General features: G+C 40.2%; 1 protein-coding gene across 1 annotated transcript; it reads right to left on the bottom strand.

Annotated features, from left to right (window-relative positions):
• Nucleotides 1–242: 242 nt before the first annotated feature.
• Nucleotides 243–4,945, bottom strand: GBX2 (gastrulation brain homeobox 2). Its single transcript, XM_063428734.1, has 2 exons — nucleotides 3,457–4,945; nucleotides 243–1,458 (listed from the first exon to the last, which is right to left on the bottom strand). The coding sequence occupies exons 1-2, from the start codon at nucleotides 3,947–3,949 to the stop codon at nucleotides 947–949; spliced, it is 1,005 nt and encodes a 334-aa protein (XP_063284804.1). The 5' UTR covers nucleotides 3,950–4,945; the 3' UTR covers nucleotides 243–946.
• Nucleotides 4,946–14,334: the final 9,389 nt, after the last annotated feature.

Raw genomic sequence — 14,334 nt, 5'->3', positions numbered from 1 at the left:
TGCCTGGTACTTTCTAACAATTATTAATCTGCTCCTATCCCAGCATAAAAAACTACATCCCCAACCTGCAGGACCTAAGCACTAGAAATGTGTTCTAATTGTCAGTGTTCTACAATCCCCCCTCCCCTCCCCAGGCTGACAGACACATTTACTGCACAGATGACACTCTCAGCCTTTCACAATTAAATAACCTCTCAGAAGAAAATGTACATTCATTTATTTCGTGTCCAACAGACCCCACATGTCCTGCTCTATTAAAATCCCACACAGCCCATCTTCTGGTGACTCCCCCTCCAAATCACACAGATCACATTTGACAAAATGAGTCTCAAGAGGGTTTTGAAAGAGATTAACAAGGACCTACCACAACCCCTTCATGTTACCTTCTGGAATGACCCCAAATCTCCCAGACTGGCCGCATGGGATTATTTATTAGTGACATTATTAAGTTTCACAAGACTGGATTTTTTTTTTTTAGGATTTTTTTTTCTCTTTTCGAATTTCATAAATTAGAAGAAATATGAGACATGAAATAAATTAATTAATCACAACATAATCTGAAGCGCTGAAGGAGCAAACAAGGACATCTTTAGATTGTCTGTCCATAAATGGGACTTTCTGTCCCCCCACCCCAAATTCTAACGACCCAGAGAAGAGCTGAGGAATAGTTTTGGTTTTCTCCCATAACATCTGGAGGTCACTTACTGTCTATGGGGGGGTTTTTTTTGTCCCAGGCAAGATGACACCACCCAGTGTCTGCCACCAAGTTCCCTCTGTCCCCACAGACCTCTTCCCATAATAAATAGTTTAGGGGTTCCCTGTGGTTTTCTGTCCCTTTTTTTGTTTTAGAAAGTCTAGAGTAAAATCGGTGGCGTCAGCCTCCTGTCTATGGCTAATGGTTAGTGTGTCCCTTGGCTCAGATTCCAAGTCCATAATTTCCAGCATCTCAGGGTCTAGCCTGCTCCAACTGCTGGTGTTGGCTTCTGATGGCGAACCTACTGACGTGGACTGGGATGGGAACCACGATTTTGGGGTTCCTTGAGGGTTCCCCGGTTTTGGAGTTAGCATTGCCAGCCTTGACCCTCTTCCACTTGGCTCTGCGGTTCTGGAACCAGATCTTGACCTGGACCTCGCTGAGTTTGAGGGCATGGGCGATCTGAGAGCGCTCTGTGAGGGACAGGTACTTCTTGCAGTGGAACTCCTTCTCCAACTCCAGGAGCTGCTCGCTGGTGAAGGCGGTTCTCCGCCGCCGGTTCTTGCCGCTGGAGGAAGTGTTGGTGGTGGGGTTGGGGTTCTGTGGACCTTCCTCCGGGGTGTCCTCCTCCTTGTGAGCCGTCTGGCACGAGATGTTGTCATCGGAGCTGTAGTCCAAGTCACTGTCCATGAGATAGGAGTCTTCCTTCCCCTTCACCTCATCATCCTTCCCAGGAGACTCCTTACCCTGACCCCGGACTGGACCTTAAGGACAACGAGAAGGAGAACATGGTTAGAAGAACATCTCTAGAGAGATAGTACCCAGAGCTGATTCTAGAGATAGATAGACAGACAGACATAGATATCCTTGTCTTGATAATAATTATAGGACTATATATTGACTTCATATATATATATATATATATATATATATATATATATATATATATATATATATATATATATTAAATTTAGAATAAAAAAATAAATATATATATATCAAATCTAGAGCGAGACAATACATATAGAGCCATATAAGAGCTGCATCTAGACCCAGATTAAGATAGATTAGATAGATAGATAGATAGATAGATAGATAGATAGATAGAGCGAGATACAGAGAATAATGCCTTTCTGACTTCATCAGATATGGGACATATTTATATATACACTTAAAATAGAGACAGCATGTGTTACCATGTAACGATGTGCATGCAGAGAGTGCACAAATAATTATACATACAGTGACCAAACGATTATTAAAAAGAAATAATTAATCGCATATATTGGAAATATTTATCTATCTATCTATCTCTATTTCTCAAACATACATATATTGTCTAACACAAGAGATTGAGTATATAGATATAGGAAACAGTCATTCCTAAGGTACAGAATTCAGAACCAAAAAAATTCAATTAATAAAATACGTTACGATAAATACAATAATATATATAGATATATTGACATGGATGTATGCGTGCACACATATCAATATACACACTAAAGCAGCATATACAGTAGAACATGTATACACATTTATAGACATGGAGTATATATTTACAAGAATGTACTTATGTAGATAGATATGTGTTCTGATATAATGCTATCATATATATAATATAATATCGTATAATATTGCAAATAATATAAAATAAATCTCCATAGTATATGTATATATGTTGTGTATATCCGCTGTGCACATACACAGATACTCCATTCTATTATTTAATGCCAGATCTATTTACTAATAACTTGTCAGATTCGGGGCTGCTGCCACTCAAGCCGGTTTTACTACAAAATAAAGTAGATTCATCTATCTTGTATGGAAAAAAAAGTAAATTATTTGATCCTCCTGATATTGTCAATATAAAACGTTACATTTTTTTTTCATTGATTATTTATTAAACATATAAACATAGCACTTTGTGTAGCTTCTGTCTCCTTACACGTTATCCCGGGGACATTAAATTCGACATAAAAACAAAATCTATCACTCAAAGAGCACATGAAAATCAAATCGAATCTGAGCTAATGCATTGTTTCCTTGTGCGATGGCAAATAAAACGGTTCGAACTTTGTTTTCGAATCCTGTAAACGAATAGAATATTGTGATTTTCCTCTGCTAATGTCATAGAATTTTTCCAGAAATCACTTTTTTTTTTTTTTGTAAAACCATCCAATAGTACATTATATTTTATGGATTTTTTTTTATTTTTTTAAAACAAAAAACTTGCGTTTAACTAATAAAGCGGGTTGTTGTCTTTGAAGCGCTTTAAGTTTTAAAGTCGAAATATTTCAGACTTTGGGAACCAACCCAACCCAAGTGACAATGAAAAATATCATTTTTTTTAATTATTTGTATCCATTCACACAGCCTTGTTTTATGAGCTGGTTATGGTTACAGTATATGAAGCATGGGGTAACTTTATTTTTGGTTCGATTGTTCTCAGAATTCAACGAGTTTAGAACGCAGTTTTGAGAATCTTCAGTTTCGTTAGATCTTCAATCTCGTTTTAATATCTCTAATATCTATGTGTTTCTCTATTTACTATTTTATGCTAATTTTCTGTTAAATACACAGTTTTATCAGTTACAAAAAAACATACAGTTTTAGTTCAGACAGTTATTTGGTGAAACAGAAAAGGTTAAGGATTTATGCATAAGGTTTGCATTATTCTGTTTGTTTTCTGTTTTATCATATACATTTACTAATGCTTTGTTACAATGTATTTTTCAGAGATTGTACGTTTCGACACTTACCTAAAGATGATTCTGAAGAAGCAAAAGGCAGTAAGGTCCCCTCTTTGGTCACATAAGTCTTGGGACTGTCCTCTCCATCTGATTGCCCACTGTCTCCTTTCTCGAATCCACCCTGGAGGCTCTGAGCTCCAAACTTTCTGGCTGCTTCCTGGTGCTGGGGTGAAGCTGAGAATCCACCTGGAAGGGTGGCCATGAGGGTGGAGGTGAGTGCCATGCCCTGTGCCAGGCTGGAGCAGAATCCACTGGGCAAGCTTGGCATCTGGTGATGGGGGTGAGAGGACTGCAAGGTGGCCTGGGACAGGGAAGGAGGAGGAGGTGGTGGAGGAGGTAACACCACTGGTCTGTAGGGCATAAACATGGGGTATCCTGTATACACAAAGTGCCCAGGGCTGGGCTGAGGTGGGCTTCCTATTAGAGAGTCTATGCTGAAGGCTGTGCTGCTGCCCAGTGGACGCTGCATCATCATGAGAGGAGGCTGGAAGGCAGCACTCATATAAGCTTCTGGGAGTTAAAGGGAGACTACAGAAAAAGGTTTTTAGTTAAACACCCAGATGGGTCTTCAGCAGACAGGAGATACCCAGACTGTCACAGAGTCCATTGGAGTAGGCTGGATGTAATAGGCAGCAGGAAGAGGGAGTTGTAACAATGTAACAAGCTCTTTCTTACTGTAGCTGTGCAGACTGGGATAAGTCCTGGTAGATCAGTCTGGGCTGGAGGTCCCTCTTCCTTGGCCTGTCTTGACTTTGGCTAGTTGAGTTGAAGATGTTCATGGGTTGTCTTCTCTCTGGTCCAGGCTCTGAAGTCCAATTTAATACCAAGTGAGGGATCCTCTCTTCATGTGCACTTGCTATCTTTCTGTTTGGAGTTCCTGCTCTCTTACTTTGGGTGACCTAGCTGTATACTCCCTGTTGGTGTGGTGGCCTCTCCTTTCTATTTCTTTTTCCTGAGAGTGCCCGTTTCCTGGGTGAATGTGTAACCCTCTCTCTATCTCTCTCTGTGTGTCTGTATAATACGGAGGTCTATTCTTTCCTATTGCTATGTGCTCTCTGATTGGTGTCCTGTGCCCCTGGTTGGTCTCAATTTGTGCTCTTATATACCCTGTCTCTGTATTGTATTGTACTATGTCTCTGTATTGTACTGTGCCCTCTCTGTATTGTACTGTGCCCTCTCTGTATAGTGATATTAACTCTGTGTTTTACGCTTATCTCTGTATTGTGATATTTCCTCTCTCTGTTTGCCTTCCTGGTAGTGTTCTCGATTGCCTGTGTATATCAGTGCAGTGGGTACCCGGTGTGTACGGTGCGGACAGGTTCCTGGTTTGTCCTGGCTGTGCAGTCTGTGTACGCTGTGTACGGTGCGGACAGGTTCCTGGTTTGCCCTGGCTGTGCAGTCTGTGTACGCGGTGTACGGTGCGGACAGGTTCCTGGTTTGCCCTGGCTGTGTACGGTACGGTGCAGTCTCCTCTCTCTCGGCTCTCAGCAGCTACAAACGTTGCCCTTATTTCCCATTCACATTTTGCCAGACTTTAGAACCTTCCCTCGGTCACATGACCTCACCCCGTGTTTTCATTGGTGGCTGGGTGGGTGGAGGCGTGTCCTGGAGATGTAGCCCAGCTCACACCCCTGTGAGAGTGTCAGAGTAAAGTGAGTGTCTGGGAGCAGGAGAGCACTCTGACACATTGAGTGACATACACTGCCTGGCTATCTATCACTGCCTATATCACTGCCTATACCACTGCACACATAGACAGGGCACACTCTAATCACAATACAAACTTCTAATACATAGTATGTCCCTCACCTGAACATGGAGCCCTTATAGAGAGTACACACAGTAACTCCACCCGGAATTAAACGTATCCGTACACATTGTATAGACTGCAATACATAATGAACTGCACTGCATGTCATACCTGTCACAATAAATATATTATACAAAATGTAGCCAATCAAACAATAAACAAAATATATGGGAAGATCAGAGTATGTATATGCATATACTTAAGATTATATATGAATGAAAAATATAAATATATATATTTAAATTTTTATTTATTTTATAAAAATATATAACATTTATATATGTATATATATTATATTTAAACTACCTTTCAACAGTTTAAATCTCGAAAGTGTTTGGAAGTGTGTATGTGTCTATTTCTAAAATGTTTGTTTTTCCTGTTTGTGTATATTAAAAGCGTTGATTGCCTATTTAATTAGTACAGTGTGTGTAGTTAATATAAAAAATTTTTGCATGCATTTTTTATCATAATTTTTATATATTAAGACATTATTAAGGATTGGATGAAGAAGCAAGAGCAAGTTTAATTTATTTTTGTACCTGACTTGTGTGTAATGTGAATGATTTAAATGTATATTTTGTACTGTTTTGTGAATTGTAACGATTCACTTTATATTCATTTTATATTTAGATTACACACATACACTATATATACATACAGATGGTGCATAGATACAATGTGTTTTTTTTAATTGATCTTATTGTGTTTTTAAAATTGTATGCATTGTGTGTTGTTTACTGTGTTTGTGTTTACAGTTTGAGAATGAATTTCTCACATATTGTATTTACATAAAGTATGATCACTATGTACATTATTTTATTTCTATCATTGCTATTATTATTATTATTTATATTATTATTTATACAAGGAGTATACGATGTGCTGTGCTTACATTGTGCTTTGCCTATAAATATTTTTGTGTTTATTCCGTTAATGTGATCAGACTCCTTTACCCACACACTTCATTCAAACAGAAACACATAAAATAGATGTATAAAAATGCATTTTATGTATAATTTTTTTCCCTCAAGCATCTCAATATTTTGGGATTTTACAGTTAGGAATATAAAGTATTTAACAGCAAACGATTTAAGTCGGTTCTTATTCCATGGGCTGACCTGTGTGTGCATACATAGCATGGGATGTGGTTTAATAAATTAAATATTTTGTGCCCAAACCCTGACACTCCAGCCAGTATATGCCCCCTTTATAGGCAGAGTGTGATCTCAAGGTGATTTCATGGGAGCAACTGCCTGCAGGTTCATACATGTGAAGTACAATTAATGAAAGAATAACAGGTGAATCATCACTACTTATAAATCGATATATGTGAGCTCGATGAATCGGGTTTTATGTAGTAATAATTTCCAGTTTATTTATCTGTGTATTTTTTATTTTTTATTGTTATAACTTTCTTCGTCAGAGCACTTAACCCGTTTTGGAGGACAGAACGATGTTAGCACAATATATGCAAACCATATACACGGTTCCAGACTCAAACGAGCTATTTTGTGATTCCTTCATGTTATTGACAAACTGCTTTGTTTTATAAGTTTTAAGGCGATTTGGGCAAAAAGATCTAACAAATAAATCGCATTGATTTTAATATGGACACATGTAGTGATCATTATCATCAAGTGAGCTAAATAGAATTTTAGAGAATTTTATTTACATTCGTGGATCACATTCTTCAAACTCTGTCACATGTAGTGTTATTGTGTGTGTGTGTGTCTGTATATATATTTATATATACTGCATATATGTGTGTTTTTATATATACATATATGTATATAAAAATAGATATAAAGACAGATTGGTAGAGAGGCAGGTCGATAGACAATTACAATACATTGATAAGACAGGTGTCAGTAAACAGATTTTTGTAAATAGGACGAACCTTACTCTTCTTAGAACCCTCTTATCCATTATACACAATACAGTTCATGTGTAGTTTATTTTTGTATTTGATATTTGAATACAATTTGTTTTTTTATTGTTGTTTTTTTGTGTTTGTATCAGTAAGAGCTAGGACAAAATAGAACAAATCCGTGTATTAAAAAGAGGATCTGACAGATGCATTGTATACACTGTGTGGATACAAGACAGTACACAGCACTGTCCATAGTGGTGAGAAGGTCCTGAAGATGGGGTGGATCTCTGGGGAGCTGGATTAATTGTGTACCACTGACAGCTCATGTGAACACACAGTACTGGCCATTAGGAGCTATGGCACAATAGGTCAATTTCTTCCAGTGAGTAGCTAATCTCACTCCAAGTTCTCCCAAAACTGATCTAAAAACATTGCCACTTACATGCTTTCTATAGTAAATATGCATATGTCTTATTGCATGGATGGGGTGGAACCAGAGGCAGAGTTGACTCCCTCTTTAGATAATGCAGTTCAGTCCCATCTCATTAGAAGCTGCCCCTCCCTATCCCACATGCCCAGCATAGACCCCAGTAATCAGCTCAGGCACTCACTGCTTTTGTCCACACTCAGTTTAGGGAGGTGCTGGTCTCCGAGTCCCCTCCTTCCCCTATTTATTTATAGTCACTAATTCAATTTGTTCGCTCAATCTTGCAAGTGACAATCATTGGGGAAGTGTCCAGAGCTGGGGAGGGGGTGAAGCACCCCTCTCTCCATCTTCCCCACACAGGCTAACAACAAAAGAGGGTTTGTATATCCTCTCCCCCCCATCTGGACACAGCAATAAGCAAGTTTGCAAACATTAAAGCTCCATCTTTTTGGCCCAGTTTATTCATCCCCTATTATACAAGGCTGAAAGCGCCAATAGACTCCTGGAGGTGAGGGGGGGTCCTGGTGATTGTGGCTTTGAAACTCTCTCCTGCAATTATGTAAAGTGACTATTGACTCTCCAGCAGGAATCAAAAGCCCCCAGCCCTGTCCCTTTCACAGACTGCTTCTCATGTTTGGCTTTTCAAAGCTCCCCCAACACAGATTCTTTTTGCTGGACAAAGGGCAGGACAATGCAGTGCCCAAACTTGTAAATTGGATGTCAAAGGACTAGGAACAATTTGAAGACCTATAAATAATGTCTTGTCTAGAACTAGGAACTGGGATAGATCATATACCTGAAAATAACTTTCTGCAGGATTAGGGACACACCGAGGTACCCAGGGCCGGATTAAGAGCCCAGTGGGCCTGGTGCTGACAATTATGATGGGGCCTAATTACAGAATCTTATCGACGAAAAACACTAAAACAGTCATACCTCCCAAGCGTCATGTATCTGATGGAGATGGTGCTGGAGGGAAACTCAAAGGATGCAGCTATAAGAAAACACACACTCTATGCTAATCTCTTTATCTAATTTATGTTTTCATCTTTCAAGTAAATCCATACCAACAGCAGTGTCCAGTGAAGCAGGAAGCCAATGGGCGGGGTAAAAGAGTAGGCCACTGATGCGAATCACATGACCAGAACTGCCAGAAGGGGCGAACATGCCCAAAAAGGGGGTATGTCTGTCCAAAGAATTGGAAGGCCAGCCTGACATCAGTGTCCCTATGCATCACAGTGTCAGTGTCCCCATGTCACCCAGTCCCCTAGTCTCCCAGTGTCTGTGTCCCCATTTCTGCCAGTGTCCCCATGTCTCAGAGTGTCCCGTGTCACTAGGATAAATGAGGACACAGAGACACAGGGAAACTTGGAGACATGAGTGCACTGAGACATTTGAGGACACTGGGAGACATGGGGGCACTTGTGGATACAGACATGGGGACACTGAGAGACATGGAGACATGGGGACACAGACATTTGGGGACACTGGGAGAAATGGGGTCACAGACACATGGGGACGCAGACACTGGGAGACATGGGGACACAGACACTGGGAGACATGGGGACACTGAGACACTAGGGACACTGGCTGGGAGACATAGAAACACTGGTAAGCATGGGGACACAGACACTGGCTGGGAGACATGTGGACACAGACATATGGGGACACTGGGAGCCATGGGGACACTGGCTGGGAGGCATGGGGATACTGGGAGCCATGGGGACACTGAGAGACTAGGGACACTGGATGGGAGGCATGGGGACACTGGGAGACGTGTCCCAATGTGTCTACCTATGTCTCACAGCGTCCCCATGTGTCTGTGTCCCCATGTCTCACAGTGTCCCCTAGTGTCTCAGTGTCCCCATGTGTCTCAGTGTCCCCACGTCTCCCAGTGTCCCCTAGTGTCTCAGTGTCCCCATGTCTCCCTGATGCCTTTCCCCTCATCCCTCACTTCCCTGAGCTGTAGTCTGTCTGTGCAGGCTGGGAGCTGCTGTCTGAACTCTCTGACTGTGCTGTGTAGCTGCTCCCCTGTGTATCAGTGAGTAGAGAGAGGCAGGGAGGGATATGCTGTAACTACTATCCCTGCCTCTCTCTATACACAGTGACACCTACTGCCCGGTGCTGGTATTGCAGAGTAATAATAATATTTTATTTTTTTTCAAATGGGCCTATTCCATGGGCCTGGGCCTGGAGCTGCATCTCCATCAGCCCCTATGTTAATCCGGCCCTGGAGGTACCCAAACACAGAGACACACACAGGGGCTCCCATGGGACTCACAGGGTACACACAGTAGCCATTAGGGGGGGATCAGAGTTAGGGTTTTATTCACTAAATTGGTCATTATGGAGAATTAACATGGGCATTACAAAATGTCAGCCAAAAATTACCAGATAGGAAAAAACACACCCAAATAAGCACATTTTGCAGTGCAAATTGAATGTGAAATTCCATTGACAGTCCTCAATTAATAGTTTAGTGAATAAACCCTTTAATGGTTTAATTAAAAGGACACTATAACGTTAGTAATACAAACATGTATCACTAGATTAGATTAGAGCGCTCCTCTTAACCTAAATAAAAAAAGATTAAACATTACTGTATCTACTAAACTGCAATGTTTTAGAGCTAAAAACCCAGGAGAAATTCATACAGACCATTTAGGTAATTTAGGTAAATAAAAACCAAAACCACATGATTTCATTCACTAAACAAAAATGAACAAAACAAATTGCCTAATTTTGTAAGCCAAATAGCTGAGCTGGAGATATTCTGCACACTAAAGTGTCAATTGATAGGAATTAAAAGTTTATTTAAAGTGAATTTAAAATTAGCTGAAATGGAAAAATTGTCCAAGACATATTTTTTGATTTCTTAAATTTGTATTAAATTTGAAATTCACTTTTAATTTCTCTGTAAAGACTCTGTAAGGTTTATTTAGTCCACAAAACAGTGAATTGAATAACACAATTCAAGCTAAAATAGTAACTTTGTAATTTCAGTACAGCTGGAAATATCTCTTTAATCAGCTATTTTGGCTTAGATTTTTCAGTTCTTTCCAATTCACTGTTTAGAGAATAAACCACACAGAGAAGGGTATTGCCAAAGGAAAACTTGATGACCCTCTACTCTGACAGGGAGATGGTGGTATATCATGACATATCCCCTCCTTTCTATGTTATGACCATACTGTGTACCCATTAATAGAGTGCTGCTGATATTCTGACGGATCTCAAATAAAGCATAGCTCGAAACAAAAACATTCTGCACAGGCATCTATTCAATGCTATCCCGCCACACTACCTAATTTCTATCTAGAGGAATGTGCAGCAAAGTTCTTTTCCCCCTGAACCCCCTATCAACTGTGACCTCAGGGGCACCACCCCTTCTCCTTTTGTAGTCCGATGAACCATCATACTACTGATCTTCCTTCTTACAATAGGGGGCTGCTTTGAGAAGAAGCTGCCTGATATTAAATTCAAAATAATAATAATAATATTGAAAAGGAAAGAAAAAAAAACACTAATTTCCTCCCACCTCCTCCACCAACTCGAGAGATCTGTAGCCAAATAGCGTCACATCCAGGACTTCAGACCCCAAAGTCCCCACTCTGGCAACGCTTATGCCCACAGAGGTACAAATCTGCCCCTTGATGTTATTCACTAAAATGAGAACTGTGGAGATGTGAGGAAAGAATTGTAAACTTTAAGCCAAAATAGAAAAATCTGAAAAATGTTCAACTGTTCAATATTTCCAGGTTTGGCATAAGCAGTTCCTTCCTCAATTCTACAAAATTCCCATTTTAGGAAATAATCCCATCATGAATCCAAAGAGTACTTGACACACTCCAATCCTGTAACTGTTGAGGGGTGTATTAACTAGACAGTGAATTGGAAGCAGGATTGGAATGTTACGTTTACATTAACTAAAGGTATGACTATAGCTAAATAGGACCTTTTTGTTGTTCTTGCAATTTAATTTTCAATTCAAGGCAAAATACAGGTTTTAGACCAAATTAGCTAAGATGGAAAAATAGCTGAGCTGGAGATTTTTTTTCCAGTTCAACTACTTTGGCCTAAATGTTATAATTTCCCTGTTCCATCTCCCCAGTTTCTGAAATAAACCCACCACTGGTATAAGAATATTGTCACGATTCGGGGAACCCAACACGCTAACACACACACAGACACACACACAGAAAGTGTGCAGTACCGGACCTTAGAGTGGCCGGGCTAAGCACACACAGAATAGTCAGGAGATAAGCCGAGTAAGGGGAACCAGAAAACAGAATAACGAGAAACAAGCCGAGGTCAAAGGGTAGGAGAAAGTCACAAAGTCAATATAACAAGCCAGAGAGTACGTAACCAGATAGCACACGTTCAGTATCAATACATAAAGCAAAGACCACAACAGGGCACTGAGAGGCAGGAAAGGTAAGTATAAATATCCTAGCCTTAATTCTGATTGGATAACTTCCAATCAGAATTAACAAACACACGTGGGGGGTATCTATACCCCCCACTGTGATTTTTGTACTGTCGCTTTAACGCCGGGTCACATGAGTGACCCCGGCGTACTGATATGGGTGCCGGCTCCCAGCGTGCAGCGTTAGACATGCTGCCGCTGGGGGGAGGAGGAGAGGACGCGAGCGGCGTGTCAAGAGGAGAGGACGCCGCTCGCCGAACGCCCTGACAAATATATATTATGGCGCACTTTGAGGCACTTTGAGGCACTCAGGCCCCCCCCCCCCATGGATTAGACAAACAGATATGTATAACCCAAAGGGAGATAGGGAAATATTACTATAATTAGGGGAAACAATTCTAGAAGTTGAGCAATCACCAGACAATGCAACTAGGTCTGCTGAAACTTACCAATTTCTCTACTTTTAGAATGCAGCACCGCAATCACTTTTCTTACATAAACCAACTGTAAGCGAGGACCTATTCACATAACACGTCACATAGAGGGCCATGGTTAGATGATAGACAGTGTTACCATGGACACATTGACATACTCACTGTGCATATCTACACAGGGCTACACATTGGTACACGTGATACAAACATATATAATATACACATTGTGACTAAAGTGACTATTGCTGGGAATTCAAAGTGAATTTCAAAACACAAGCCAAATTCGCAAAATTAGAAAAAGTTACCATGCCAATTCTGTTTCCATAGTTACATAGACTAAAAAAAAAAAAAAAAGACTTGGGTCCATCAAGTTCAGCCTCTTTCACATATTTCTGCTGCTGGTCCGGTTTGACTATTGTAGCCTACATTTTATAATTTACTTTAAATTCCTAGAAATTCTCACCTTAGTGAATAACCCTGCCAGTATGTACTATTTACATTGTTTACAAGGGTACTCGTTGGTACTAGGGTTAGACATGTACTCAGTTTGTACTGACACCTATACAACCTATACCTAGGAGCACACTGGCGCTTAAAGGAACACTATAGGGTTAGGAATACAAAGGTGTATTCCTGACCCTGTATTGTGAAAAACACCATTTAGCTCCCCTGGCCCTTTACTCCCTTAAAAATTGTTAAAACTCACCTTTATTCCAATGCTGGCCTGCCTTCTTGACTGACATCATAAGAATTAGAAAGGAAATAACTGGATTGTCTGAGATAGTCAATACTGATGATCTCGGCCAAGGAGGTGGAGTGGGGGCGGAGCCAAATGATCTGCTGGCCAATCAGCATTTCCTCATATAGATGCAGGCTATAGATACCAGAACCACTACATTAACCTATGGCACTACATTATCAATTTCTCTATATAGCAACAAGAGAGAATAATCACTAGTATTAAGGATACAGAAATGATCATACTAGTGTGCACTCACATACAAATACAGAATACGTTTATTAAAACATGTATTCTTTTATATAACCCATTCAAATGTATCTCGTGCATTATCTATGCTTATTCTTTAGTAATGCTCTTGTGTGTTGTTTTTATCAGAAGTTGGTTGGTGTTCTCCCCATTCACCACCCAGCACCCATGAGCAATAAATGATCTCTCTGTATATTGTGAGAATTACATGGTGGGCAATGAGACTTACTGTCCAAGCCCCCGTGATAAACCATTCCCCTGACAGAGGCTTGGGTTAATCAATACGTTCCGGATCCAAGGTCCTTCCCTTGTCATTTGTCCCGGTGCTAATAGCAGGGGTGGGGATGTATTGACTGATGGGATATTGGGATAAAGAAACCTCCCTTCTACTTACTTGCTGCAAATAAATATCAGCAGCACCCCTATAAATCCCCCAAAACCTCAATGGGTAAGATAAGCCATATTTTCTCAGTACATGAAACTACAGTTATAATGTGACTTAACATTGTATCTAAACACTGAATTGTAGTGAAATTGAAATGTTAAACTTTGGAAAAATTTAGGGAAAAGGTGCTATTTTGAACAAACAAATCCCCAATTTAGCTATTTTTACAGCTTCATTCTCTTAGTCTCAATTTTGCAAACGAGTTCTTAAGTTACTACGATTGTTTAGTGAACACATCCTTTTATTGTCTAAGTTCCACCGCTCAGTGCCTGGCATTGGCAATGCGATCTGTATCTCTGGTTATGTGTAATTGTCTTCATACAAGGCTATTTACTGAACATAAAGGGTTATTTACCAAAATGGGAATGCAAAGTGAATTTCAAATTTTAGACCAAAACTGGTCTGAAAGCATAGCAGATGTTTTCCTTACGTTTGTAAATCACTCCGGATTTCTGATCTCTCAGTTACAGCTGCAATCTGATTCTGC

Source organism: Pelobates fuscus, chromosome 8 (assembly GCF_036172605.1).
Source record: "Pelobates fuscus isolate aPelFus1 chromosome 8, aPelFus1.pri, whole genome shotgun sequence".
Classification (NCBI taxonomy): domain Eukaryota; kingdom Metazoa; phylum Chordata; class Amphibia; order Anura; family Pelobatidae; genus Pelobates; species Pelobates fuscus.
Note: the sequence above shows the minus strand (reverse complement) of the source record. Positions and strands in the feature narration are given on the sequence as shown.